The sequence below is a fragment of the Pyrus communis genome, chromosome 9, assembly GCF_963583255.1.
Source record: "Pyrus communis chromosome 9, drPyrComm1.1, whole genome shotgun sequence".
Taxonomy (NCBI): Eukaryota; Viridiplantae; Streptophyta; class Magnoliopsida; order Rosales; family Rosaceae; genus Pyrus; species Pyrus communis.
Window position 1 is genome coordinate 1,873,461 of NC_084811.1, and position 25,836 is coordinate 1,899,296.

Consider the following 25,836-nt stretch of genomic DNA (forward strand, 5'->3'; position numbering starts at 1 on the left):
TGGACAAGGATTGTCTGCTCATCCGTGCCCTCCTGTTTTGTGTGGTCACGGTTAAGTTATGTCAAAATTTTATATTGTTTTTTTTTATAGAAATAATAAGACAAAAATGAATAGTAATATAAAATGTTGACGTGGCTTAACCGTAACTACACAAATAAGAAGGCACGGGAGGACACCTGAAGTGGGAGGGCAAACAATCCTTGTCCCAAATTCTTTGCCCTAAAAATTTAAAAAGAATGTTGACCCTAAATAATAAATTTTTAATTGAAAAAGGCTGAAAGAAAAAGAGAGAAATGGTATAATTTACGGACAATTATGGCATGAAATCTAGCTAATTATCTTTCGAACAAAGACGTTTTATTTTTTTCTTCTTAGATGACACGTCCTAAGAAACCCCAAGCCCAAAAAGTAAAAATAAATAAACAAAATGAAATGTCTCGCTCCAACTTTTCTTAACCAATCATATTTTAAAATTCTCTAATTTACAAAAATAGGGTTTGAACTTAATTTCAGAGGATGGATAAATTGGCATGACTTGTCTAACCTAACTCACTCCGGTTGCATTCATTGCGGAAAATGGAATACAAACAAAAATATAAAAGAACTGAGACTCAAAGTCAATTCTGGTACTATTCATTTTACCTTTTATCCTTATTGTTAAAACTCAAAGTTTTCAAGCATTTTTCAATAATTTTCCTCTAAATCTATGGCAAGAACTGTTTCCAACTCTGCTTTCATTATCCTACAATGGTCCTATTCAAGTAAATATTTTTCCTCCTTGTTCACTCTGTATTTCATTTAAAACATGGTCTTGGTAATCACCTACTCCTTTTTAATATTAGGCTGAGTTAGTCCCCATGACGCTAAGGTGGCTTCCTGAAGATATTACTGTTCACAATGAAGATTTGGAAGGTTTAACCAGAATTGTGTCTTGTGCACTCTTTTCCTCTTGCCTGTGAATTGAGTGGAGTGGGTGTGTGTGTGTGTGTGTGTGTATGCAATGGTTTGTCCCAACGAATAAAATGTGCAGTTACTAGAGAGGTACTTCGGATCTGCGTTGAGTGAAGCAGGATAACAACAATTCGACCTTGCAAAACAACATGCAGCAACAGTAACGGCTACTTTAAATGCTGTTAATGCATACTCTGAATGGGCTCCATTGCCCGATCTGGCTAAATCTGGTATAGTACATGGGTAAAGTATCCTACTTTGATGTTTTTGTGGATTTTGATTTGAAGCTGTTGGCAAGTGTCTCTTTCTTACTCCTCAGTCTCTCTCTGTCTGCATGCACAGGTGTGGTTTCTTACTTTCTTCACCTGATTTTCTTCCTCATGCTTGTGAGTTTTTCAAACTTGTTTCCCAAGGGTACGAAATATAGTATTTTCAATTGCTTTTTGAATATAATAGATAGTTATAAAGTATGTTTTTCCCCCTTCTTAAAACATTTCCGTAACAGTTGTATTATCCTGATTTATGACATGCAGGAAGAGACCTATTGATGATACCTATGCTCCTGAATTTGATTCTGCAATGAGCAACATCTTCCAAATATTGATGAATGTCTCCAAAGAATTTTTGTACAGATCTAGCCCCGGTACTGGGGTTATTGATGAAAGCGATATTGAGTTTGCGGAATACATATGTGAAAGTATGGTGTCTTTGGGTTCCACAAACTTGCATTGTATTGCTGGTGATAGCGCTGTGCTACCTCTTTATTTACAACAGGTAACTAGAGCATCAGGGTATATGCAACTCTTTTCTGCTTGTTCATTTGGTTCTGTCAACAAGCGATTAGTTATTGAAATAGACTGACTTATTTTATTCTTTTTTCTCATATGCTGGGGTTTTCCCAACATTTTAAGCCAGCTCTTCATTTTCAAATGGCTGGTATGAAGATAAATTCCCAATTATTGTTGTAATGTACGGATAATTGAGACTATGTCATACGCTGCATACCACGTTTAATCGTCTTCCATGCATGTTTAGGCACTCAGTGGCAAAGCTACGTGAGGGCAAGGAGTGGCCGCCCCTCCCCTCGCCGGAAAACACGCATAGGAGCGTTGGTTCAGCCCCTTTGCTGTCTTGGCTTTGATATTATTGCTTACAACCTCTTTGATGGAGAAATTATTTTCTGCTATGAATATTGACTCAAAACTTTGCATTCTCTAATGTGAAAGCAACCGTTTCGATTGAACTTTGCACTCCAAAAGGAAGCTTGTGGTTCTTGGCAAGTGCACAATCTCAGCAGAAAAAATCAACAGTTTTCTTGCCTTGCAATGCAAGATTATTGGTAGAAATGACCCTTCTAAAGATGGAGGAGGAAGGATGTCCTAAGTGCTTGTGCCATACTGTGGCAAGTGCTTTGATGCTGTGAAAAGTTGAAGGTAAAGAAGTATGAGAACTGGTGGAACCTTGTAGAGGGTAGAAACCATCCCTAACAGGTCCTTGCAAAAGCATCTTCCCTAAAATGCGATCCTTGACAGTGGATCCATAAGGGTCAAGAGTCAATGAACATTTATTATCCTTAAGAAATTGATAAGCAGACAAGAGATTATGTTTCATGAAAGGAACATGTAAAACATTTCTCAGCTTAAAGGAAGTATGAGGAGTGTGCAGAGATGATGAACCAATATTATGGATAGATAAGCCTTTACTATCTCCAATGTACACTTTGTCCTCTCCAGTGTAGGGAGTAGGAGAAGAGATATTGGCTACATCATTGGTGATGTGAGAAGTGGCGCCAAAATCAATTAACCAAGGCTGAGAGGGTTTGGCTGAATGATGCACACACATAGTAGCAAGTTTGGCAGGAGGAATTCGACCACAAATGTCCGGATTCATACGATCAAAGCAGTCAATTGCCTCACGACTGGTAGAACCACAGATTTGACAAGGAACTTTGAAAGTAGAAGAACCTTGATAATTGCGAGAGCCTTGATAATTTCAATTTCCATGATTGTTGGTTAAAGTACCACGATTATTATGAGAATTGCAATTGTTGCGATTTGAGGAGAAATTACCTTGAGATGTCTTACCACGATTTGAGTTAAACCGAGAAGCAGAGTGAAGTTGGTTCTAAACAACAAAAGCAGATAAAGTAGGAAGCAGGGGAGGCTGAGATTGCCCTGAGAAGGCTTGAAGGGGCTCAGTTGCAGAGGATGAAATAACATTCTTGCGGCGAGCCACAGACAACTCTTTGGTGAGTAAGAGACCATGAAGGTCATCAAGGGATGTAGAAGATAACTGAAGCATGATGGAATCAATAAAGGACTCAAATTCATAAGGCAATCCATGTAGTGTGGCAGCAATTAGGTCACGATCGGACACCAAATCACCATCAACTTGCAAGGAATCAGCAATTTCCTTGATTTGTTGAAGATACTCAGAGATAAACTGAGATCCTTTCTGAATTGATTGAAGTCGCAATCATAATTGGTGAATGTGAGCCTCCGAAACTCCACCAAAATGATGTTCAAGCTTCACCCAGAGCTCGCGAGAAGAGGAAACCCCAACCGTGAACGGAATGATCTCTTCTGATACGTTAGAATTAAGCCAGATCAAGAGATTTTGATCCTTTTCATACCAATCCTCGAAGGCAAGATTCATCGAGAAATCATGCAAGAATGGTGAAGGACAAATCGCAGTGCCATCAATGATACTAAGAAGTTTGTATCGCCTGAAAATTGGAGCAAACAGTGATCGCCATGGTAGATAGTTGGATCTTTTCAGCTTCATCGGCACCATACTACCGATGTTGTGAATCGTAAGAGAGGTATACGAATTCAGAGGACTTGGATTAGAAGAGGAATTAGGGTTTTGGACAGAAGGGGAGATGATTGGACAAGATGATCCAGTTGGTGGCGATTCAAATTGAGCAGCCATATCTTATAGAGATTAAGATTCAAGTGAGATCGAAGACAAAGAATCAAAGAATTAGGGAGAAGAAAGCAAGGATCGATCAAGAACCTATCGATTTGACAAGCGGAAGAAAAGGTCGGTGGTGTGAAGTAGAATGGCAAGATGCCATATAGAAACAGAAAACTTCCTCTGTAAGTTTTCCAATTGTATTGAATGAATAAATCAGTTACACAGATGTGAATATATATAGCCTTAGTTGCCTTAGCCTAGTTACAAGAATACCCTCAACTACCTTAACTAATTACAGTTACTAATAGTAGATTTAGCCCTAACAAACTATTAACAGTAACGGTATTGGATTACTTGTCATTCTCCCTAATAGTTAGAACTGATCAAGTTGGTCGCTTTAGCTGGATCTAAAGTTTCTCAGAGAATTGATACAATCATCAAAAGCCTATTGCTTTCTCCAATACCTGCTCAGGTTGGGTCACAAGCACTTTTCAGAGTTCAATTTGCTATCTTTTGAGTTTCCAGCATTCCAGTATTGCTTGCATTGATGATTCTTATAAATCTCCATCCTCTGCGCAATTCCAGGACGTAGTTGTGATGGAAAGCATGCAGTCGGCTTTAGAAAACGTTATAAGCACTATTTTCGATGGATCAAATGACATTGCTGGGGGTCATTCTGAAGCTCAACTTGAACGATGCAGAATATTTGAAGGTTTATTTTGAAATATTTCTTTATGAGCTTTAGAATTTTTATATTTTGAGTTTCTTAACATGAATTGTTTCTTAACTTGAAGGTTTGTTTCATATGAAATTAAATTAAATCACTGAGTGTAATTTTTATTAGAAATTACAGCTGTAGAATCTCTTATATTTTGAATAGCATATGTTGGCGAGGTATGATTCTCTCCTCTCCTATTCCCATCCCTTTCCCTCCCCTCCTCTCGCATTTTGCTTAACCGTAACTGTTCAAATAGGAGGGGAGGGAAGGGGAGAGAGATTAGGAGGGAAGAGAATCTTCCTATTCTGGCAACAGCACCTAACCTTTGCAAGAATTGACAGATCGGCATATCTGTCCTATCCACATCATTCATTTGTTTGTGGTCTTGCTTCCTAGAAGAATAATGTAGGTCATTGTGAATTACGGGGGTTACGTCACTTGACAAATTACTGGTAACAATGAAATGATATTTCAAATGCTCCCCAAATTGAAGGTGCGAATTGTAAATATTCCAAGGTTCTCTATGAGGGAAACTGCATGGCGTATATGGAAAGAGAAGGTTCTTTAATTCGTGGTCAACACTCTTCTAGGTGAAGCGTTTCTTGTCATGGCTTCTGCTGCTGGGTAATGCTTCTTGAGGATGTGATTCCATTTCGACCATCTTTTTGGTTACTTTGTGTGGAAATTATTCATGCATGTCTTGTATAATACATTTGGCACATGCAGTACAGCACGAGCACATTTTCCAGTTAATTATAAGGGTCAATTTGTCCTGAAGAATAAATTCTAGATGAAAACTCAATAAACCGTAGGGACCCGATCTTGAAACCTTGGGTCAGGACCGGTTGGCTCCGCTATATATAGCTGATACAATCTCAACATCATTTCAGAAAAGGAAGCTGTAGAATATATATCCACCACATCATCAGAAAGGAATGACAAAAACAGAGGGACGGCCGGAAGGAGGAAAACGGCGGGGCGGCATTTGTTGCTTATGTGAACTTTGTTGCGCAGCGCTATCATGCTGTGGCGCAGCGATGTCATGGTGGTGAGTTGGTAAAATTCAGAAATTGATGGGCTTGTTTGGTATCTGATTTGAAATTTTTTTTTATAATTTTTCAAAACATGTCTTAAGAGTTTCTTGAAAACAATTTTTTTTAAGACTCAAAAACTTGTTTGGTATGGGATTTAAAAATTTTAAATCTTACAATTAAACTGGACAAAGAGATCCAAAAAAAAGGGGTCAAGAAAGAAAGAGGATAAAGGAGGAAAGAAAGTAAGAGATGATTGAAGGAAAGAAAAAGAAGTGAGGATTGGAGAAGATAGAGAGGAAGAGGAGTGAGAGAAATAACCAAGAGAATGAAGTGAGCAGATTGGAGGAGAGACGAAAGAGGTAAAAAAAAAAAAAAAAAAAGAAGGGGGAGAGAGAAAGAAGAAGAGAGAGAGATTTGCAGTGAAATGAGATGAGGTAGAGAAAAGAAATGAGTGAGTTTAAGTTTAAAAACTTAGGGCCTGTTTGGTATCCTACTTGAAAATTTTCATCATTTCTCGAAATATTTCTTAAAAACATTTCTTGAAAATAATTTTCTTTAAGACTCAAAAACTTGATTGATTTACGATTTAAAAATGTTAAATTTTACAACTTAAACTAGAGAAAGAGATCTAAAAATAGGGGGTTGCATGAGAAATGAGGAAAGAAAGTAAGAGATAATTGAAGGAAAGAGAAAGAAGAGAGAGGAAGAGGAGTGAGAGAAAGAACTGAGAGAATAAAGAGAACAGATTGGAAGAGAGACGAAAAAGGTGTAAAAAAAAAAAAAAAAAAAAAAAAAAGGAGAGAAAAAGAATAAAAGAGAGATAGATTTGGAGTGAGAAGGGTGGAGGGAGAGAAAAGAAATGAGTAAGTTTAAGTTTAAAAACTCTAAAAACTCATTTTTTATGTTTTTAGAGAATAGACTATATTTTTAAGTTAATCTTGAGTTTAGTTTTTAAAAATAGTCCTACCAAACAGGTTTTTAAAGCCTAAAACTTGAATATTGTTTTTTTTTTATTAAAAAGTTTGATTCAAATAGAGTACCAAATATGCCCTTACTTTTTGTGTTTTTAGATAATAGACTATATTTTTTAATTAGTCTTGAATTCAATTTTTGAAAATAATTATATCAAACAAGTTTTTAATACCTAAAACTTGAAAATTGTTTTTGAGTTTAAAAATTTGGATTCAAGAAAAGTATCAAACATATTCTTATTTACGAGTAAAATTATGTCCGACGCAAAATTAGGATAAGAATGGTTTTATGTCCATGTGCTTATATTATTATTGTTTGAAAAGTTTTTTTCTAAGTTATTATCATCTTGGTGTACTGCTGCAGGTCTAATGCTTTGACCTGCTGGGGCTTGTTTCAGAGCTGCTATGGGTGCTGTGGGTGTGAACCTTGCTGTGGGTGCTGTGGTTGCGAACCTTAGGGACCTGATAATGCTGGCTATTGAACAATCGTGATGTTCCAGGCTTGTTGATCACAATGTCGTGTCTGTAATGTTTTCTGTTTGAGTGTAATATCATTTAATAAACCAGCGAGATATGTTAGCATGTTGCAAATGCAGTGTTGCCGCTGGCCTATCAGTGTTTGCCCTTTGATATCTACTCGAATTTGGTGTGTAATTTATTCAGTTTGCAAATCTCCATGTTTCTTACATACACTTTTGGGCAGAGATAATTGCCATACGTACTGCTGGGCAAAGATCTTTATTATGAAACTAATGAAAATAATTTGAAAATTTTGAATGTTAATTAAAATTATATAATAACTTTATTTAATGATTACGACAAAACTCAACATTAAATCAGTCCAATCAAAATGGGCCAAACAATGAATTTTCAATTTTGCCCTTACTGCATGCCCTTCCCCGTTTAATGTCTCTCTCCCTTTCTCGATCTTCCATCTTTTCGAGAGATCTTTCAGTGTGATCGGTACACGGGGTGGTACAACACGTGTCACTGTACAAGGGATATATGTGCTAAAAAGTTAATAACTTAAAAAATAAAATTTCCCACCATTTTTTTCAAAACACGTGATGTATCACCTGTGTTCCCGTCACAATGAAAATCTTTTCTCTGTTATTGCTTTTATTTCCGATTCAATTTCACTTCTTTCATTCTTGCAACATTAAATCAGTCCAATCAAAATGGGCCAAACAATGAATTTTCAATTTTGCCCTTACTGCATGCCCTTCCCCGTTTAATGTCTCTCTCCCTTTCTCGATCTTCTGTCTTTTCGAGAGATCTTTCAGTGTGATCGGTACACGGGGTGGTACAACATGTGTCACTATACAATGGATATATGTGCTAAAAAGTTAATAACTTAAAAAATAAAATTTCCCACCATTTCTTTCAAAACACGTGATGTATCACCTGTGTTCCTGTCACAATGAAAATCTTTTCTCTGTTATTGCTTTTATTTCCGCTTCAATTTCACTTCTTTCATTCTTGCAACATTAAATCAGTCCAATCAAAATGGGCCAAACAATGAATTTTCAATTTTGCCCTTACGGCATGCCCTTCCCCGTTTAATGTCTCTCTCCCTTTCTCGATCTTTCATCTTTTCGAGAGATTTTTTAGTGTGACCGATACACAAGGTTGTACAACACGTATCACTGTACAAGGGATATGTGTGCTAAAAAGTTAATAACTTAAAAAATAAAATTTTCTACCACTTCTATCAAAACACGTGATGTACCACTTTTATCAAAAGTAAGAGATGATTGGAGGAAAGAAAAAAAAGTGAGTATCAGAGAAGATAGAAAGGAAGAAGAGAGAGCAAGAACCAAGAGAATGAAGTGAGCAAATTGGAGAAGAGACGAAATAGGCAAAAAAAAATAAAAAAAAATGAGAAAGGGTAGAGAGAAAGAAGAAAAGAGAGAGAGAGAGAGAGAGATTTGGAGTGAAATGAGAGGAGGAAGAGAAAATAAAGGAGTGAGTTTAATTTTAAAAACTTAATTTTTTGTGTTTTTAGAGAATAGATTATACTTTTGAGTTAGTCTTGAATTCAGTTTTTTAAAACAGTCCTACCAAACAAGTTTTTAAAGCTTAAAATTTGAAAATTGTTTTTTTAGTTTAAAAAGTTAGATTCCAGAAGAGTACCAAACAAACTCTTATTTACAAGTAAAATTATGTCCGAATCAAAATTAGGATAAGAGTAGTTATATGTCTGTGTGCTTATATTATTATTGTTTAAAGTTTTTTCTAAGATATTATCATCTTGGTGTTACTGTCAAGGACAGAGCTAATGTAGGCCTAGGGGGCGGATGCCCTTACTCATTTTAAAAAATTGTTTGGTTACGTTCCAATTCTCAATAACCAGCCATAATTAAACTACAATTAAAAAAATTGGTAGGCAACTAAACTAGTCTACCATTTTGGATCTCAAATGCCCTACCTGATGACAATTTAATTAACAATTAATTTAATTGTGTCTCCCCGTTTTTCTAACCCTAGGTCGTTAATCCACACAAAACTCATCTCACCACGTACAACAAAGCAATTCTAGTCCTCAACTTCCCCAGATTTTTCCTCCTTTTTCTATTCAACCAAAACTCAATTGAATTTGGAGTGTTGTAGACAGTTGGAGTTAAAGTAATCAATTAAGAAAATTCAACACAAGAATTTTACTCCACAAGGTATTTTATACGATTTTACTTCATTAATTTGTTTTTGGCATTTCAATTTAGAATTTAGCTTTCTAATTTAGACATCAATTGATGAATGATAACATGATTATTTTTATATAAAGAGATATTTAATGGTATTGGTAATGATATTGTTATACAACGCTTTCAAAACATGAAAACGATTCGAGGAATAATGTTATGTTGTATGAAAAATTTTATGGATTAATATATTAGTGTTTTGTTCAATAAATTCTTGAGATTTTTAATTGTGACTTTGTTGTTTGAGGATGCTCTCGCTCATATAAATCTCTAATTTCGTCCCTGGTTACTATTGCAGGTCTAATGTTTTGACCTGCTGGGGCTTGTTTCAGAGCTGCTGTGGGTGTTGTGGGTGCAAAAACCTTGCTGTGGGTGTGAACCTCAGGGACCTGATAATGTCGACTGATGAACAATCGTGATGCTCCAGGCTTGTTGATCACAATGTCGTGTCTGTAATGTCTTCTGTTTGAGTGTGACTAAATGTAATATAATTTAATAAACCAGCGAGATATGTTAGCATATTGCAAACGCAGTGTTGCAATTGGCCTATCAGTGTTTGCCCTTTGATATCTACTCAAATTTGGTGTGTAATTTAATCAGTTTGCAAATCTCTATGTTTCTTACTTACACTTTTGGGCAGAGATAATTGTCATACGTACTGTTGGGCAGAGATAATTACAAGGAAATTAATGAAAATGGTTTGAAAACTTTAAATGTTAATTAAAAAATAATATAGTAACTTTATTTAATGGTTAGGATAAAACTCAACATTAAATCAGTCCAATCAAAATGGCCCAAACAATGAATTTTCAATTTTGCCCTTACGGCATGCCCTTCCCTGTTTAATGTCTCTCTCCCTTTCTCGATCTTCCATCTTTTCGAGAGATTTTTCAATGTGACCGGTACACAGGATGATACAGCACATGTCACTATACAAATAATGGGATATGTGTGCTAAAAAGTGTATGATCGGTACACGAGATGGTACAACACGTGTCACTATACAAATAATAGGATATGTATGCTAAAAAATTATTAACTTAAAAAATAAAATTTTTCACCACTTCTATCAAAACAAATGATGTAGCACTTGTAGGAGTTTGAGACCCTCTTATCCCACATTGGTCAACAATATTTTTTCACTAGCCTTTATATAGGTTTATTCCTTCTTCTTAGTAATTAGAACTTGGACCATTTGGAAATGGATTGAAGGCTTGGACAAGTATTTGAAAGGGTGTGAAACAACCTATATATTTGCAATCACAGTATCCAGGTGAGAATCATCTTTTCTTCCTAATTGTCTTCCGTACAAAATTTCCAAAGAGTAAACACACAAAGCAATTCGCTAGAGTTTTATAATCCAGTGCGGGTTGTAGAATTAGATAGTTGTATCCTGGTCGAGCAAACGTTGTAGAACCACAAGCACACGAGTGGGACGGAAATATTGTTCGAAGGAAATAGAGTTTGCGCTAGCCTCTACCTTCAATTCATTCAAGTTAGTATCATTTTAATTTTTTGTAATTATTGTGTTATTGCATTCTGTATTGCAAGTATTTTTGAATAATAGAGTATAAGTATTTCGGTTCTGTATTTCTGTTATTTTATAGTTTCTAAATTGTTCTCCAACAACACTTGTGTTCTTGTCACAATGAAAATCTTTTCTCTGTTATTGCTTTTTTATAGTTTCTAAATTGTTCTCCAACAGCACTTGTGTTCTTGTCACAATGAAAATCTTTTCTCTGTTATTGCTTTTATTTCCAATTCAATTTCACTTCTTCCATTTTTGCAATCTCTCTCTCTCATTTTCAATTCGAATTCCACCGGTTCACATTTTCAATTCGAATTCCACCGGTTCACAAATTAATTAAATCATCGAATTCGATAAGCAAGGGAAAACGGCTCAATATCGAGCCTCTGGAGCTCAGTTTCTCCTATCAAATAGTACACCCTCTTCTCGTTTCGGTTTCTTATTTGAAATATGTGCATATTTCTGATTTCGTTCCTGATTTCAATTCACGGTTTCTTTATTTTGTTATTGAATTTCTCCAATCGAGTTAAAGGGAACTTTAATGAAAAGCTCCCGGTACTGTTCACTTTAACGAAAAACCACATTTTTATACTAAAAAATCAATCATGATACTATTTATTTTACCCTTTATTTTGTTTTTATCGTTATAACTCAAATTTTTCAAATTTTTTTCATTAGTTTTTGGCCGCCGAAAGCTGGAGCTGCCGGGCTTGGACGGCAAATGACACTTGACGGCATTTTTCTTCGACTTACGCTTTGGTGTACCACATGTAGGTTTTAATGGTGGGCTTACTATCATTGAGGAATTCTTTCGTGAGAAGATAACTGGAGGACATAATGAGTATCTTTGTGGTTTTCTCCTTCCTAATTGGGATATCGAAAGAGTAAGATAGTTTTTCGTAGATAAGGAAGCCATGTTCCGAAGGTATCTTCAGAAATTTGTCACGAAATTGCATGCTTGATATCAAATACATTTTTGGTATATAATGCTTTGGTATTATTAGTTGTACTTCTTCTATGGATGGAAGGAAATTATCTTAAACTGTATAACTACTATCTTCCTTGACTAATAGGGACTTCTATTTCCTTACCAAGTTGTGGAATTATTTGATGTTAGATCTGTTGGTCAGCATATTTTTTGGCATTTCTTTGGACGATGTTAAACAAAATATAACTATTTATATGTAAATTTGATTTGTTTGCAAAGTTTCGTACTTTTGAATCTACTAATGCTAATTTTAGCTCATAAAAGTTGGAAAACTTTGTTCAGTTTAAAAAAATAGTGATAATAACATTATTCAATTTAAGAAATAGTCAGTGTTCAGTTTAAAAAAGTAGATATTAGTATTATCGTAACTGGTGTTACTGATGCTCCAAGAAGTGCTTCAGACATTGTTTTCACTGAAGCAGAATTGAAAAAACATATATTGGTTTTGTCACAACTTATGCTACTATTGCCCCAAGAAGTGCTTCAGATATGTTCTCGCTAGAACTATAGTAAAATAATTCACACTATTTTTGAAATTGAACCAAAATAACCCATACTATTTTTGGAAATGAACGAAACTGTTTTTGGAATAACAATAAAATAACTCACACTATTTCTGAAACAGAACCAAACTAACCCATATTATTTCTAGAACTACAGCAAAATAACCCACATTATTAATGGAAAGGAACAAAATAAACAATGTTTTTGAAACTTTAGCAAAATAACAAACATTATTTTTAAAACTGAACTAAAATAACTCACACTATTTCTGAATTTACAGCAAGATGACCCATACTATTTTTGAAAATTGAACCAAAATAACACATTATTTCTGGAATGAAACAACATAAACATTATTTTTTAAATTACAATAAAATAACATACACTATTTCTGAAAATGAACTAAATAAACTCATACTATTTATGAAAATGAACAAAATAAACACTATGTTTGAAACTACAGCAAAATAACGAACATTATTTTTGAAACTAAACCAAAATAACTTATAATATTTATGAAATTATAGCAAAATTACTCCCTATTTTTTGAAGTGAACAAAATAAACATTATTTCTGAAACCACAACAAAATAAACATTATTTATGAAACTAAAGTAAAATAACCCACACTATTTATGAAACTAAAGCAAAATAACTCACACTATTTCTAGAACTGAACCAAAATAACTCATACTATGTTTGAAACTACAGCAAAATTAAACACTATTTCTAAAATTCAACCAAAATAACTCAATAATCCACATTATTTTTGAAAGTGAACAAAAAAAAATCCACACTATTTCTGAAAGTGAATAAAATAAACATTATTGATAGAAATACAACAAAAAAATGCACACTATTTAAGAAATAGTTATGGTACCCGTGTTCAGTTCTAGAAATAGTAATTGTTCAATTTACAAAATAGTGCTAGTACCTTTGTCCAGTTCTAGAAATAGTTAGTATTCGATTCCAGAAATAATGTGAATGGGAAGCCAAGGAACCTTGGAACTATAGCAAAGAGATTTGCGGAGTCGACCATGACATATAAGGGAGAAGTGAAAGCTATTATCACATCTGTCTTTGGAAGTTGTAGACCTTAAATGGTAAATTTATTTTTAGGTAAATTATATTTTCATACCTTGGGTTTAGGGCCTATTTCAATTCCTTACAACATCTTCAAAACATTTCACTTTCATACCTTAAGTATTATTTTATTTCAAAATATTACATACTTTACATTTTTCATCCATGAATCCGTTAAGTACTGACGTGGCTGCCAAATGTGTGGCAAAAAAATAATTTTTTATTTTTTTTTTAAAACCTGAATTTTCTCAAAAAAAAAAAAAAAAAAAAAAAATACCCATTATCCCTTCCCCCGGCCCACATCCCTGAAGAACCCAAAAACCTGCAAGAAGAAGAAAAAGAAGAAGAAGAGGGAGGAAAAAAAAACCCAAATCCAGTTCCCACATGCAAGAAGAAGGAAATAAAAAAAAAAAAAATTCTGCAACCCATTTCATCCCCCCCCCCCTCCCGGCAAGAAGAAGAAGAAGAAGAGGAGGAGGGAGGGAAAAAAACAAAAAAACTGCAACCAACCCCAAACCCCCTCCCCCCGCGTTCCCCACCTGCAAGAACAAGAAGAGGAAGAGAGAGACACCCACCCCACGACCCACCTCCATTGCACAGAGATCCCGAATCACACTTAATCTCGGGTGGTTTTGTGGTAGATTCATCTTGGGGAGTTTAAGATGAGGATTTTGAATTTGAGATGATTTTTGGACAGGTTTTGTGGTAGATCCACCTAATATCAGGTGAGATTTTTGAGGGTGGGTGATGGGGGATTTTTGGGAAGGGTGATGGGGGATGGGAGAGGGGTGGCTTGGGTGGGATTTTGGGGTGGGTGATGATGGATAGGAGAAGGGGGTGGGTCGGGGATGGGTTTCTCCTTTTTTTTTTTTTTTTTTTTTTTTTTTTTAATTCAGGTTTAAAAATAAATAAATAAAAATTTGTCACGTGTCACATATTTGGCAGCCACGTCAGCACTTAATGGATCTATGGATGGAAAATGTAACGGATGTATTATTTTGAAATAAAATAGTACTTAAGATCTGAAAATGAAATGTTTTGAAGATGTAAAAAATTGAAATAAGTCTCAAACCTAAGGTATGAAAATGTAATTTATCCTTTATTTTTTGTACGAACATAACATAGACTCCATAAACAAGGCCCCACTGCAAGGCTCGAGGGAAAGTTATTTGAGTAAGGGTTATGATATCTTGAGTTGGTAGTCTGTCATTTCTTACATTAGTAATGTAATTGTTAACTGTAAGTGATCTATACTATAGACTGACATTGGTTTAAAACTTGAAAAAGGAAAGCATTGCTCCAATAGCAAAATTAGTTTTTTGATTCAGCAGAACCTCATTCAGTTACCTTAAAGAGTCACTATAAGCTTGGTCAGGTCCGTTGGTCGACCCTGCTTCTGCCGGTGGTCCAAGACGGAAGAAACATACCGGACACGATGGGCGAGAAACTTCAAAATCCTATACAGGAAACCATAGAGAGAAACATCACGATGCTCGTGTTAGAGGAAAGAGAAGTGCGGCTTGAACGCGAGTTCATACGATGGGAACGTTGTAAGATTTATGTTGCCAAGATCAAGATTAAGTCGCAGTAATTACAATCAAGAAAGCACAATATCTTTTGCATGTAGAACACTGCAATCTTACTAACCTGATGAACCTCCATTGGAAAACGCCATGGCTGCTGCTGTCCAAGCTCAGTGCACTGCAATCCTTCTCCTCTCTGTCAGATTGCTTAAAGCTCTAACTAAGAATAGGGCTTAGTTCTTAATCGAGTGCACATCTGTGAGAGCAGAGGTTACAACATATATATACAAGCACATATACATCCTTTTCATAACTTGACAAGGATTCCCTATTAAAATCTTTATAGAAAACAACTTATATTTTCCAATCCTTATCAGTTTACATACTATAACAGAATCCTTCACAAACAAGGATTTTGCACACAACTTCTCATAAGACTTTCCTATTCCAATCGGACTTAATCATTCACTGTCAAAATATCCAATCCCATGTTCATATTCTTACAAACGTAATTACGAACTCCGGAGGTTTGGGAACTTAGTTACGAAATGTTGGATGCCTCTTTACCATCCTGAGTTTCGGCGTTTGGATTTGGTGCCGGAGTGAGTTTATCAGCCCCAGCTTCTTCTAGCAGTGTAATTGTTTCTTTAGAATTGCAGGGGTAAATACAATATATTTTTTTTATCCAATTACCTTATTTTTCGTTCCCTATATTTACGAGATATCGTTTTGTTTTTGTTTGTTTGTTCATTTTTCAATTTGTTGGATGGTGGATTGGTGAGAGAAATTGCCTTTATTATGTATATCTTCATCTTGATTATTATTTTGTTCTCCAATTTTATACACGCCAAACTTCTTCGTCAAAATTTGTTCATCAAATGATGTGTTTGTTATTTATTTATGTATGCACTCGCTCGTCAACTCAAGCTTTATCTAACAAATTCAAGAGTTGGTTCAGAAGGTTAGATGAAATTTTGAAATTGAGTGATGTTACGCACAATCCTTTTCATCTTTTATACACCTCTCACAATCTCAATTGTTAGATCAAATAAATTGAAGATTATCATATATAAAAAATTAACAAGAAGTGTATAAAAATATTAAAAATAAGCGGTTGTATAAATTACAATCCCTGGAATCACCCTTTTATTAAAGCAACCACAGAAAGACAAAATGTAGAAATAAAGAAAGAACAAATTCTTTGTCCAAAAAATTTACAAAGAATGTTGAACCCTAAATAATAATTTTTTAATCAAAGTATAATTTATGGACAATCTTGGTATGAAATCTGGCAAATTATCTTTCCAAAAAAGACGTTTTATTCATTTTTTATTAAATGACACGTCCTAAGAAACCCCATACCAAAAAAAGGAAAAATAAATAAACAAAATGGAATGCCTCACTCCCACTTTTCTCAACAAATCATATTTTTAAATTCTTTAATTTACAAAAAATTTAAAAGGATGGACAAATTAGCCTAACTTGTCTAACTTAACTTACTCTGGCTGCATTCATTGCGGAAAATGGAATACAAACTCAAATATAAAAGAACTGTGACTTAAACGGTTTTTCAACTGATCTAACCCACAACTGCAAAACTTTGAAATGTGAATCCAAATGAAATTGCTTGGAAAAGAAGGGGAAAATAGGAAAAAAATTAAAAAAAAAGAGAGAAAACAAAACCGCCACATAACACAGCACTGAGCACTCTCCAAAACCGCCACTAAAAAAATTCATAGCTCTCTCTCTCTCTCCCCGTCCAGACAGAGACAGTCGATCATCATCTCACTTTCTCTCTCTAGAAACCAAGGTAAACCCTTGGGGGCTTAAACCACAGAAACCAGAAGGCAAAAGCAAATGGAAGAGAGCAGCAACAGCGTGGCTACCAACGTCGCCCAAGCCATTGCCGTAGCTCTCGACTGGAGCTCCACTCCCGACGCCCGCAAAGCAGCCGTTGCATTCCTCGAATCGGTATTCTCTCTAGAAAACTTTACCTTGTGCTTTATTAGAACTATTAGTTGTCTCTCTCTCTCAAGAAATTTGTAATTTCGGTTGCTTTTGTGAAATGGGTAGTGGATGAAAAACTACGAAATGCAAATTATTTAATCACATTCTTAAAGTTTCAAGTTGAAAGAGTTTATAGGATGATTTCGTTGTTTTCGGGTGGAGTTTCAGCTTGGTAATTGGTATTTTGAAGTGTTGAAAGGCTATGTTGTGCAATCAGTTACTTGGTTTAAGCAGCTATTTCGTTTTCCCTTGTTGATCAATCATTCTGTTTAATTTGCGCAGATTAAAAACGGAGATGTGCGGATTTTGGCAAACACTGCGTTTCTTCTGGTGAAGAAGGATTGGTCTTCCGAAATTCGGTTGCATGCATTTAAAATGTTACAGGTATGTGATCACAAGGAGTGTTCTTTATACATATTTCTATTTGATTTTAGCTATTTTAATATTTACGTTTGATCCAAAGGCCTTTGTCAGGAGGTCAAATTTGAAATGCAAGGTTTATTAGGAACTAAACCATAACTGCGTCAATTATTCTTTTATTTTCTTCAATAATGTAATGAGGTTGTATCGTATTTATTTTACTATTTAAGTGGTCTAATTGGACCGTTGAAGATGGTAATTGGTTGATTTGATAATATGGTTTGATCAAGAGGTCTAGTTGGATTGGTTTCCTTTAACATCCAACTACCCCGGTAATGTAAATTATTTTGAACTTGATAGCATACTTAAGTTTTCTTATCCCCACCTTATTGGGATCATAATAAAGGAATAAGGGCACGGTTCATGTACAGGCATAGTGTTCATTAGGCAGAAATTGTCTAGAAAAGAAAAGGTCCAAGCTTTACAACCAGAGATGTAAAAGTAATTTTCTGATAAATATCAAACTTCTGTTAACATTGCCGAAACCCTAAGTCATGTAAATGCGTCGTTACAAGAATTTCCGAAATAGGTTTTCTGTCTCCGTGGCCCTTTTAGCAGTCAAATAGAATGATTGGCCCTTCTAAATCTATCTGAAAATTTTAGCATCTAATTATGTAACCATTTAAAGTTATGTGGCATGAATGGCGTGACAAGAATATGCATCTTTTCTCGCAGCATTTGGTGCGATTGCGGTGGGAAGAACTAAGCTCTACAGAGCGTAGAAACTTTGCAAATATCACTGTTGGTTTAATGTCTGATATTGCAAGTCCTAGTGAGGAGTGGGCATTAAAAAGTCAGACAGCAGCCCTTGTTGCCGAGGTTTACACAGCATTTCTCTTGATTCTATTTATACCATCAATGGTTAGTTTTCCATTGCAACACTCACTTGTTTAATCTGTTACAGATGGTTAGAAGGGAAGGACTAAATCTATGGCAAGAACTGTTTCCAACTCTGGTTTCATTATCCTACAAGGGTCCTATTCAAGTAAATATTTTTCCTCCTTGTTCACTCTGTCTTTCATTTAAAACATGCTTTTGATAATCACCTATTCCTCTTTAATATTAGGCCGAGTTAGTCTCCATGACGCTAAGGTGGCTTCCTGAAGATATTACTGTTCACAATGAAGATTTGGAAGGTTGACCAGAAATGTGTCTTGTGCACTCTTTTCCTCTTGCCTGTGAATTGAGTGGAGTGTGTGTGCGTATGCATGTGATGCTTGTTCTCTAGATTTAGATTGCTGCATGCGGCCTTACCCTGATTCTTAATGGTTAATGCAGGAGATCGGAGAAGGCTATTGCTGCGGGGGCTGACCCAATCTTTACCTGAAATTTTGCCTTTATTATACACTGTATGTCTGGCTTCTTAAATTTTAATAGAAAAAGTTGCATACAATGGATTTGTCTGAATGAATTAAATTGTGCAGTTACTAGAGAGGCACTTCGGAGCTGCGTTGAGTGAGGCAGGTAAACAACAATTCGACCTTGCAAAGCAACATGCAGCAACAGTAACAGCTACTTTGAATGCTGTGAATGCATACTCTGAATGGGCTCCATTGCCTGATCTTGCTAAATCTGGTATAATTCATGGGTATGGTATCCTACTTTGAAGTTTTGGTGGATTTTGATTTGAAGCCATTGGCAATTGTTTCTTTCTTATCTCCTCACTCTCTCTCTCTCTCTCTGTCTGCTTGTACAGGTGTGGTTTCTTACTTTCTTCACCTGACTTTCGTCTTCATGCTTGTGAGTTTTTCAAATTTGTTTCCCAAAGGTATGAAATATAGTATTTTCAATTGCTTTTTCAATTAATATATAGTTATTAAGTATGCTTTTTCCCCTTCTTAAGACATTTCTGTAATGGTTGTGTTATCCTGATTTGTGACATGCAGGAAGAGACCTATTGATGATACCTCTGTTCCTGAATTTGATTCTGCAATGAGTAATATCTTTCAAATATTGATGAATGTCTCCAAAGAATTTTTGTACAGATCTAGCCCCAGTGCTGGGCTTATTGATGAAAGCGATATTGAGTTTGCGGAATATATATGTGAAAGTATGGTGTCTTTGGGTTCCACAAACTTGCAATGTATTGCTGGTGGTAGCGCTGTGCTACCTCTTTATTTACAACAGGTAACTAGAACATCAGGGTATTTGCAACTCTTTTCTGCTTGTTCATTTGGTTCTGTCAACAAGTGATTGGTTATTGAAATAGAATGACTTATTTTATTCTTTTCTCTCAGATGCTGGGGTTTTTCCAACATTTTAAGCTAGCTCTTCATTTTCAATCTCTGAACTTTTGGCTGGTATGAAGATCCAATTATTATTGTAATGTAAGAATAATCGAGACTATGTCATACGCTACATATCATGTTTAATCGTCTTACATGTTATGTGCATGTTTAGGCACTAATGAGAGACTTGATGTCAAAGACAAAGGCTGTTGCTCACTCAGCTGGAGATGGTTCTGATCCAGTCGATATTGAAAAGAGAAAAATCTTAAGTTTTTTGAATGATGATATATGTAGTGCAATTGTGGATGTATCTTTCCAACACATGCTCAAGAGAGAAAAGGTAATTCACGGGACAGCATTTTCTTTAGGGCAATTGGAATTATGGAGTGATGATGTTGAGGACAAGGGGACTTTTGGCCAGTATCGTTCAAAGTTGGTAAGTAGTTCATAGAACTTAGATATTTTTGTTTCTTTTTATTAGCTTATGCTTCTTCAGTTCAGTTAGCATAAAATTTTATACGACATGTATAGTTTCTCTGGGATAGGATTCTGTTAAATAATTAAATCCATGTACATAGACATGGATGGATGGGTACATTCCTTGACTATAGAGGATCCATTAAAGTAACCTGGAAATCTAACTCATTTCTTTTCATGTTGACCATTTATGCTGTCTGGACTCTTGCATCATATAGAAGCTTCTCTTTTCTAGTTTACACTAGAAGTTTTGAGAATAGTTCACCTGGCCTTCCTTGGCCTGCGTTTTTCAAAAGTTTCTTTCCTTGATGAATGATCTTAATGCAGTTAGAACTGATCAAGCTGGTTGCTTTATACAAGCCTCTTATAGCTGGTTCTAAAGTTTCTGAAAGAATTGATACAATCATCAAAACCCTCTTGCTTTCTCCAATGCCTGCTCAGGTTTGGTCACAAGCACTTTCAGAATTAAATTTGCTATCTTTTGAGTTTCCAGCATCCCTGTATTGCTTGCATTGATGGTTCTTGTAAATCTCCATCCTGTCTAATTCCAGGACTTAGTTGTGATGGAAAGCATGCAGTTGGCTTTAGAAAATGTTGTAAGCGCTATTTTCGATGGATCAAATGAAACTCCTGGGGGTCATTCAGAAGTTCAACTTGAACTATGCAGAATGTTTGAAGGTTTATTTTGAAACATTTCTTTGTATGAGCATTAGAATTTTTATATTTTGAGTTTCTTAACATGATTTGTTTCTTAATTTGAAGGTTTGCTTCAGCAGCTTCTTTCTTTGAAGTGGACTGAGCCAGCCCTTGTGGAAGTACTTGGGCACTACTTGGATGCAATGGGTTCATTTTTGAAGTATTTTCCAGATGCAGTGGGCAGTGTTATTAATAAATTATTTGAGCTCCTAAACTCGCTTCCTTTTGTTGTTAAGGTCCATTTTCAGTTGTTTAATTTCGTTTTATTATTCATTGTATTTATAGAATCTTTGAAATCATATTATTGTTCGGCAGGATCCATCTACAAGTAGTGCACGGTATGCAAGGTTGCAGATTTGTACGTCGTTTATTCGTATAGCCAAAACTGCTGACACAAGTGTTCTGCCTCACATGAAGGTGACTCTATTTTCTTTGATACATCCATGATTTTCTGGTGCTTCTTGTGTGTACACAACTTTCACGCATTCAGTATGTGCCACTAGTATGAAAGACATATAGAATTAAATTAATCACTTAGTATCATTACCTCAGTTCTATGTTCAGTTAATGTAGTCATTCTCTCGCCTGTGTGGCATTCACAGAATTTCTTATATTTTGAATAGCATATGTTGGCTATATCAACCTAATCTTTGCAAGAATTGACAGATCAGCATATCTCTCGTATCCACATCATTCATTCATTTGTAGTCTTGCTTCCTAGAAGAATAGGTCATTGTGAATTACGGGGTTATGCCATTTGAGAAATTACCGGTAACATTGAAATGATATTTTCAAATGCTCCCCAAATTAAAGGTGTGAACCGTAAATATTCCAAGGTTCTCTATGAGGGAAAACAAAAAAGTTTAGTCAATAAGTGCATGCCCACTGAAGAGAAACATGATTTTAGATTTTGAAAATACCATTCTGTTTATTGACTTTTTTGTGTGGTATTTTATTTAGGCTATAGCCGACACCATGGCTTATATGAAAAGAGAAGGTTCTTTACTTCGTGGTGAACACAATCTTCTAGGTGAAGCGTTTCTTGTCATGGCTTCTGCTGCTGGGTAATGCTTCTTTTGCATGGATTGACCATGTATTTTTATTATCAGATGGTTCTACTATTGAATATTGTAAACTTTGTACAGAATTCAGCAGCAACAAGAAGTTCTGGCCTGGTTACTAGAACCTTTAAGCCAGCAATGGACACAAATTGAGTGGCAAAATAATTATCTATCTGAACCACTTGGTCTTGTTCGCTTGTGCTCCGAGACCCCAGTTATGTGGTCAGTTTTCCACACTGTCACATTCTTTGAGAAGGCACTTAAGAGAAGTGGAACCAGAAAATCCCAGTCAAATCTACAAAGTAACTCAACAGAAAGTTCTATGCCCTTGCACCCTATGGCTTCTCATCTATCATGGATGCTGCCACCTCTTCCAAAAGTATGCATGTTGCTCCTGAAAACTAGTTGTGTTAAAATTCCTAAATCCTGATTCATACTTCTTCTAAATGTCGTACATCCTCGACTATTTTCTTATGAAACTTGTATTCACTAGGGCTACAAGAAGGTAGTAATTGGTGCATGTTGTCAATCTGCAGCTATTTCGTGCCTTACATTCCCTTTGGTCTCCAACTGTATACCAAATACTACCTGGGGAGATTAGAGCTGCAATGACCATGAGTGATGTTGAGCAATTCAGTCTGCTTGGTGAAGGAAACCCTAAATTGCCAAAGGGTAACATAGCCTTTACCAATGGATCCCATATTAGTGCAAGTAAGGAAGGATATGTGGAGCCAAATGAATCAGACATACGAAATTGGTTGAAAGGTATCAGAGACAGTGGGTATGTCTTCCTATATTTGAGTTGGTTTGAAACTTATTCTTTGATATGCATCCTTTTTGTAGGTTTCTTTCGTTTAATGACTAAAACATTATTATAATTGTAGGTACAATGTATTGGGCCTGGCAACCACTGTTGGGGACTCATTTTACAAATGTTTGGATAGTCAATCTGTTGCTCTAGCTCTAGTGGAGAATATACATTCAATGGAATTCAGGCATATCCGGCTGCTTGTTCATTCAGTTTTGATTCCTTTGGTTAAATCTTGTCCTGTGGATTTGTGGGAGGCATGGTTCGAAAAGCTCTTGCTCCCATTATTCCAACACTCCCAACAAGCTCTTAGTTGCTCCTGGTCCAGTCTTCTACATGAAGGGAGAGCAAAGGTCCCAGATGCCCATGCCATACTTGCTGGTTCGGACTTAAAAGTGGAAGTAATGGAAGAAAAGCTACTTAGGGATCTAACTCGGGAGATTTGTTCACTCCTCTCTGTTATAGCTTCGCCACAGCTAAATGCTGGGCTTCCTTCCTTGGAGCACTCTGGGCATGTTCATCGTGTTGATGTATCTTCGCTCAAAGATTTGGATGCATTTGCATCAAGCTCCATGGTCGGGTATGTTTGATTGATATAGTTCTTATCAAGGCTTAAGTTCTTTTCTGTTAATTTGTACTGTAGTAATTGTACAACTGTGTGGATTTTATATTTTTCCCCTAAGTTCTCTGGTCTCAAAGTGTTCTTCCTTCTTCTTTTACAGTTTCCTTTTGAAGCTCAAAGGTCTTGCCCTTCCAGTGCTGCAGATATGTTTAGAAGCTTTTACATGGACGGATGGTGAAGCTATGACAAAAGTTTCTTCCTTTTGTTCTGCTTTGATTGGTTTAGCAGTGTCGACAAATAGTATGGAGCTCCTACAATTTGTTTCTAAGGATCTCTTTTCTGCAATTATCCAAGGTTTAGCTCTTGAGTCAAATGCTTTCATCAGTGCTGATTTGATTGGTCACTGTCGTGATATATACATACATCTTTGTGATAGAGATCCAACTCCTAGGCAGGTTAGTTACAATACCTTGTGCTATCTAATATTTTGGGTTATGATGCTAGTGATTATACTCTAATTACTGACCATCGTAAGAAACTTGATTGACGTGCTTATTGGGTTGCCCAGATTCTGCTCTCTCTCCCTTGTATCAAACAGCATGATTTGCTTGCTTTTGAAGAAGCTTTGACGAAGACATCTAGTCCCAAAGAACAAAAGCAACATATGAAAAGCTTGCTCGTATTAGCCACTGGTAACAAGTTAAAGGCGCTTGCTGTTCAGAAAAGCGTAAATGTCATAACAAATGTATCAAGTAAGCCCACTTAACTGACTTCACAATCATCTCATGCATTCTGTCTCTTTTCCCAGCTTTTATGCATCCTTCTTATTCTGAATTTCACGTTTAGGTTAAGGTTCGAGTTGATCTTTTCCTTTCCTATTTGAAGATACATTTTCGTGTAAAAAAAAAAAAAAAAAACAGGATAATTATTCAATAGCTAGTCAACTGGGTATATTTTTACTAACCTGCTGCAATCATAATTTCAGTGAGGCCTCGCAGCACGGCCAGCACCACAGAAACCAGAGCGGACGATGGAGAGACTGTTGGACTGGCGGCCATATTGTAATGCATGTGTGATCTGTTGTACAGAAACTAAATCAACTCGAAGGAAGACATGTTTTTTAAGGGAATACGATGAGGTACAAAAGCTGTTTCCTTTTTTCGGCAAGAGGTCTTTGGAAACTTTTGTACGGATGGTCCACTCCCGGAAGCTACCTTGAATCGAACATTGATCGTTTAGAAGTGTTCCATGAGACTATTATGTTGTATTATATTGCCATGGAAATTAGGGTTTCAAAACTGAAATTTCTTTGTACAGCACTACTCAGAAAACCGAAAGAGGAAAAATATAGACGTTTGGCAGATTAAAATTTAAAACCACACATGGCAGTTGCCATTTAACTTTGCTTAGGTTGGAGCTCAAACAAGAACTTTCATGTGCTTGTCATCAATGTTGTTTCCCGCCTCTTCTCTTTGAAACGAGAGATTTGTTAGCGTTTTCGGAACAGGGTCCGGTATACCAAGTGTAATAATACAAGGTGTTTAGAAACTTGAAAGAAAAAAAAAATTCAACCCTCCCTTTTAGTTTTTTCCACTTTTTGGTTGGCGCTCTGCCCCTTGGGGTGTGGTGGTTTGGTTAGGTTGTGCTTTATCGATATGGAGATGTTGGTTGTTAGAGATTTAAAGTTTTGGGTTTATAAAATTGGGTGTGATATTCACATATCAATTTTTACTTCTCACATATCTTTTTAATTTTTAACCGTCGAATCAGATAAATTGAAGATCAATAGACATAAATTAATAAGAGTTGTATGAGAAGTAAAAATAGATGTGCTTATAACTGTTCATACATAAATTTTTTTTTTCTTTTTTTCATTGTTGTCTGGTACTTAAAGGGGTAATTCTAAGATACTTTCATACATCTATTAAGGGATAATTTTAGGATACTTTCATACATCTATTAAATTTTCTGTTAAAATAGTCGTTTACGTGTGACTTGGCGCCTACATGGATAATGACTGCGTTACATGTTAATTTAGGCCCACGTGAATATTAAAAGATTAAAAATTAAAATAATTGGCAGAAATTAAAATACATTTCTTTTCCTGTCGTCTTGCTCAACCTCACCTTCCTTCCCTCTTCTCATTGCTCGATCGCCATGGCAATTCAATCGTTCATACGCAAATGCAACGCGAGATATGTCAGAGTCTACACTCCCAATTCCTCAACCCCTACCGTCCTCCCTCCCTCCCCATCCTGCCTCCACGTCTTCGACCCCGACCTCAACCAAAGGCTCAGATTTGCCCTCGATTTCCTGCCCTTTCGCTCCCCACACCCTGTCGCTTTCTCCCTCGGCCTCGTCTACCATTGGATTAGAGATAGCAACAGGCTGAATTGGGTTTTGATGTGCTATTCCAATACCCAAAAATCCGTTTATTTTCTCTTAACCCGAAATCGAATCTCCAAACGGGTTTTTCCAGTAACAAAACCCGTCAGGTAATAGATTTTTCAGCGGAGAACGGTTTTAAATAAAGAATTTTAAATAAAAATGATAGTAAACAAATTGTTTTTGTTAATACAATTGATACAAGAGAAACTTGACGAAAAGCTCACGTTGCTGCTCATTTTAACGAAAAATCATATTTTTACATTAAAAGTCAATCA

The 25,836-nt window shown here is 35.8% G+C and overlaps 1 protein-coding gene across 1 annotated transcript; it reads left to right on the forward strand.

Moving 5' to 3' along the window:
• Nucleotides 1-16,532: 16,532 nt before the first annotated feature.
• On the forward strand, nucleotides 16,533-24,573 carry LOC137745319 (protein HASTY 1-like). Its single transcript, XM_068485261.1, has 22 exons — nucleotides 16,533-16,885; nucleotides 17,204-17,305; nucleotides 18,017-18,160; nucleotides 18,246-18,326; nucleotides 18,408-18,477; nucleotides 18,620-18,690; nucleotides 18,766-18,929; nucleotides 19,038-19,109; nucleotides 19,228-19,468; nucleotides 19,579-19,641; nucleotides 19,742-20,005; nucleotides 20,374-20,487; nucleotides 20,598-20,724; nucleotides 20,809-20,978; nucleotides 21,058-21,159; nucleotides 21,703-21,806; nucleotides 21,888-22,182; nucleotides 22,340-22,584; nucleotides 22,688-23,191; nucleotides 23,334-23,628; nucleotides 23,742-23,925; nucleotides 24,159-24,573. The coding sequence occupies exons 1-22, from the start codon at nucleotides 16,772-16,774 to the stop codon at nucleotides 24,236-24,238; spliced, it is 3,606 nt and encodes a 1,201-aa protein (XP_068341362.1). The 5' UTR covers nucleotides 16,533-16,771; the 3' UTR covers nucleotides 24,239-24,573.
• Nucleotides 24,574-25,836: the final 1,263 nt, after the last annotated feature.

What these genes read in the sequence shown, in the direction of transcription:
- LOC137745319 (XM_068485261.1), top strand. Translation starts at nt 16,772, where the DNA reads ATGGAAGAGAGCAGCAACAGCGTGGCTACCAACGTCGCCCAAGCCATT. An exon ending in GTGTTCTGCCTCACATGAAG is followed by an intron (nt 21,160 to 21,702) that starts GTGACTCTATTT and finishes TATTTTATTTAG; the next exon opens with GCTATAGCCGACACCATGGC. An exon ending in GTCATGGCTTCTGCTGCTGG is followed by an intron (nt 21,807 to 21,887) that starts GTAATGCTTCTT and finishes AACTTTGTACAG; the next exon opens with AATTCAGCAGCAACAAGAAG.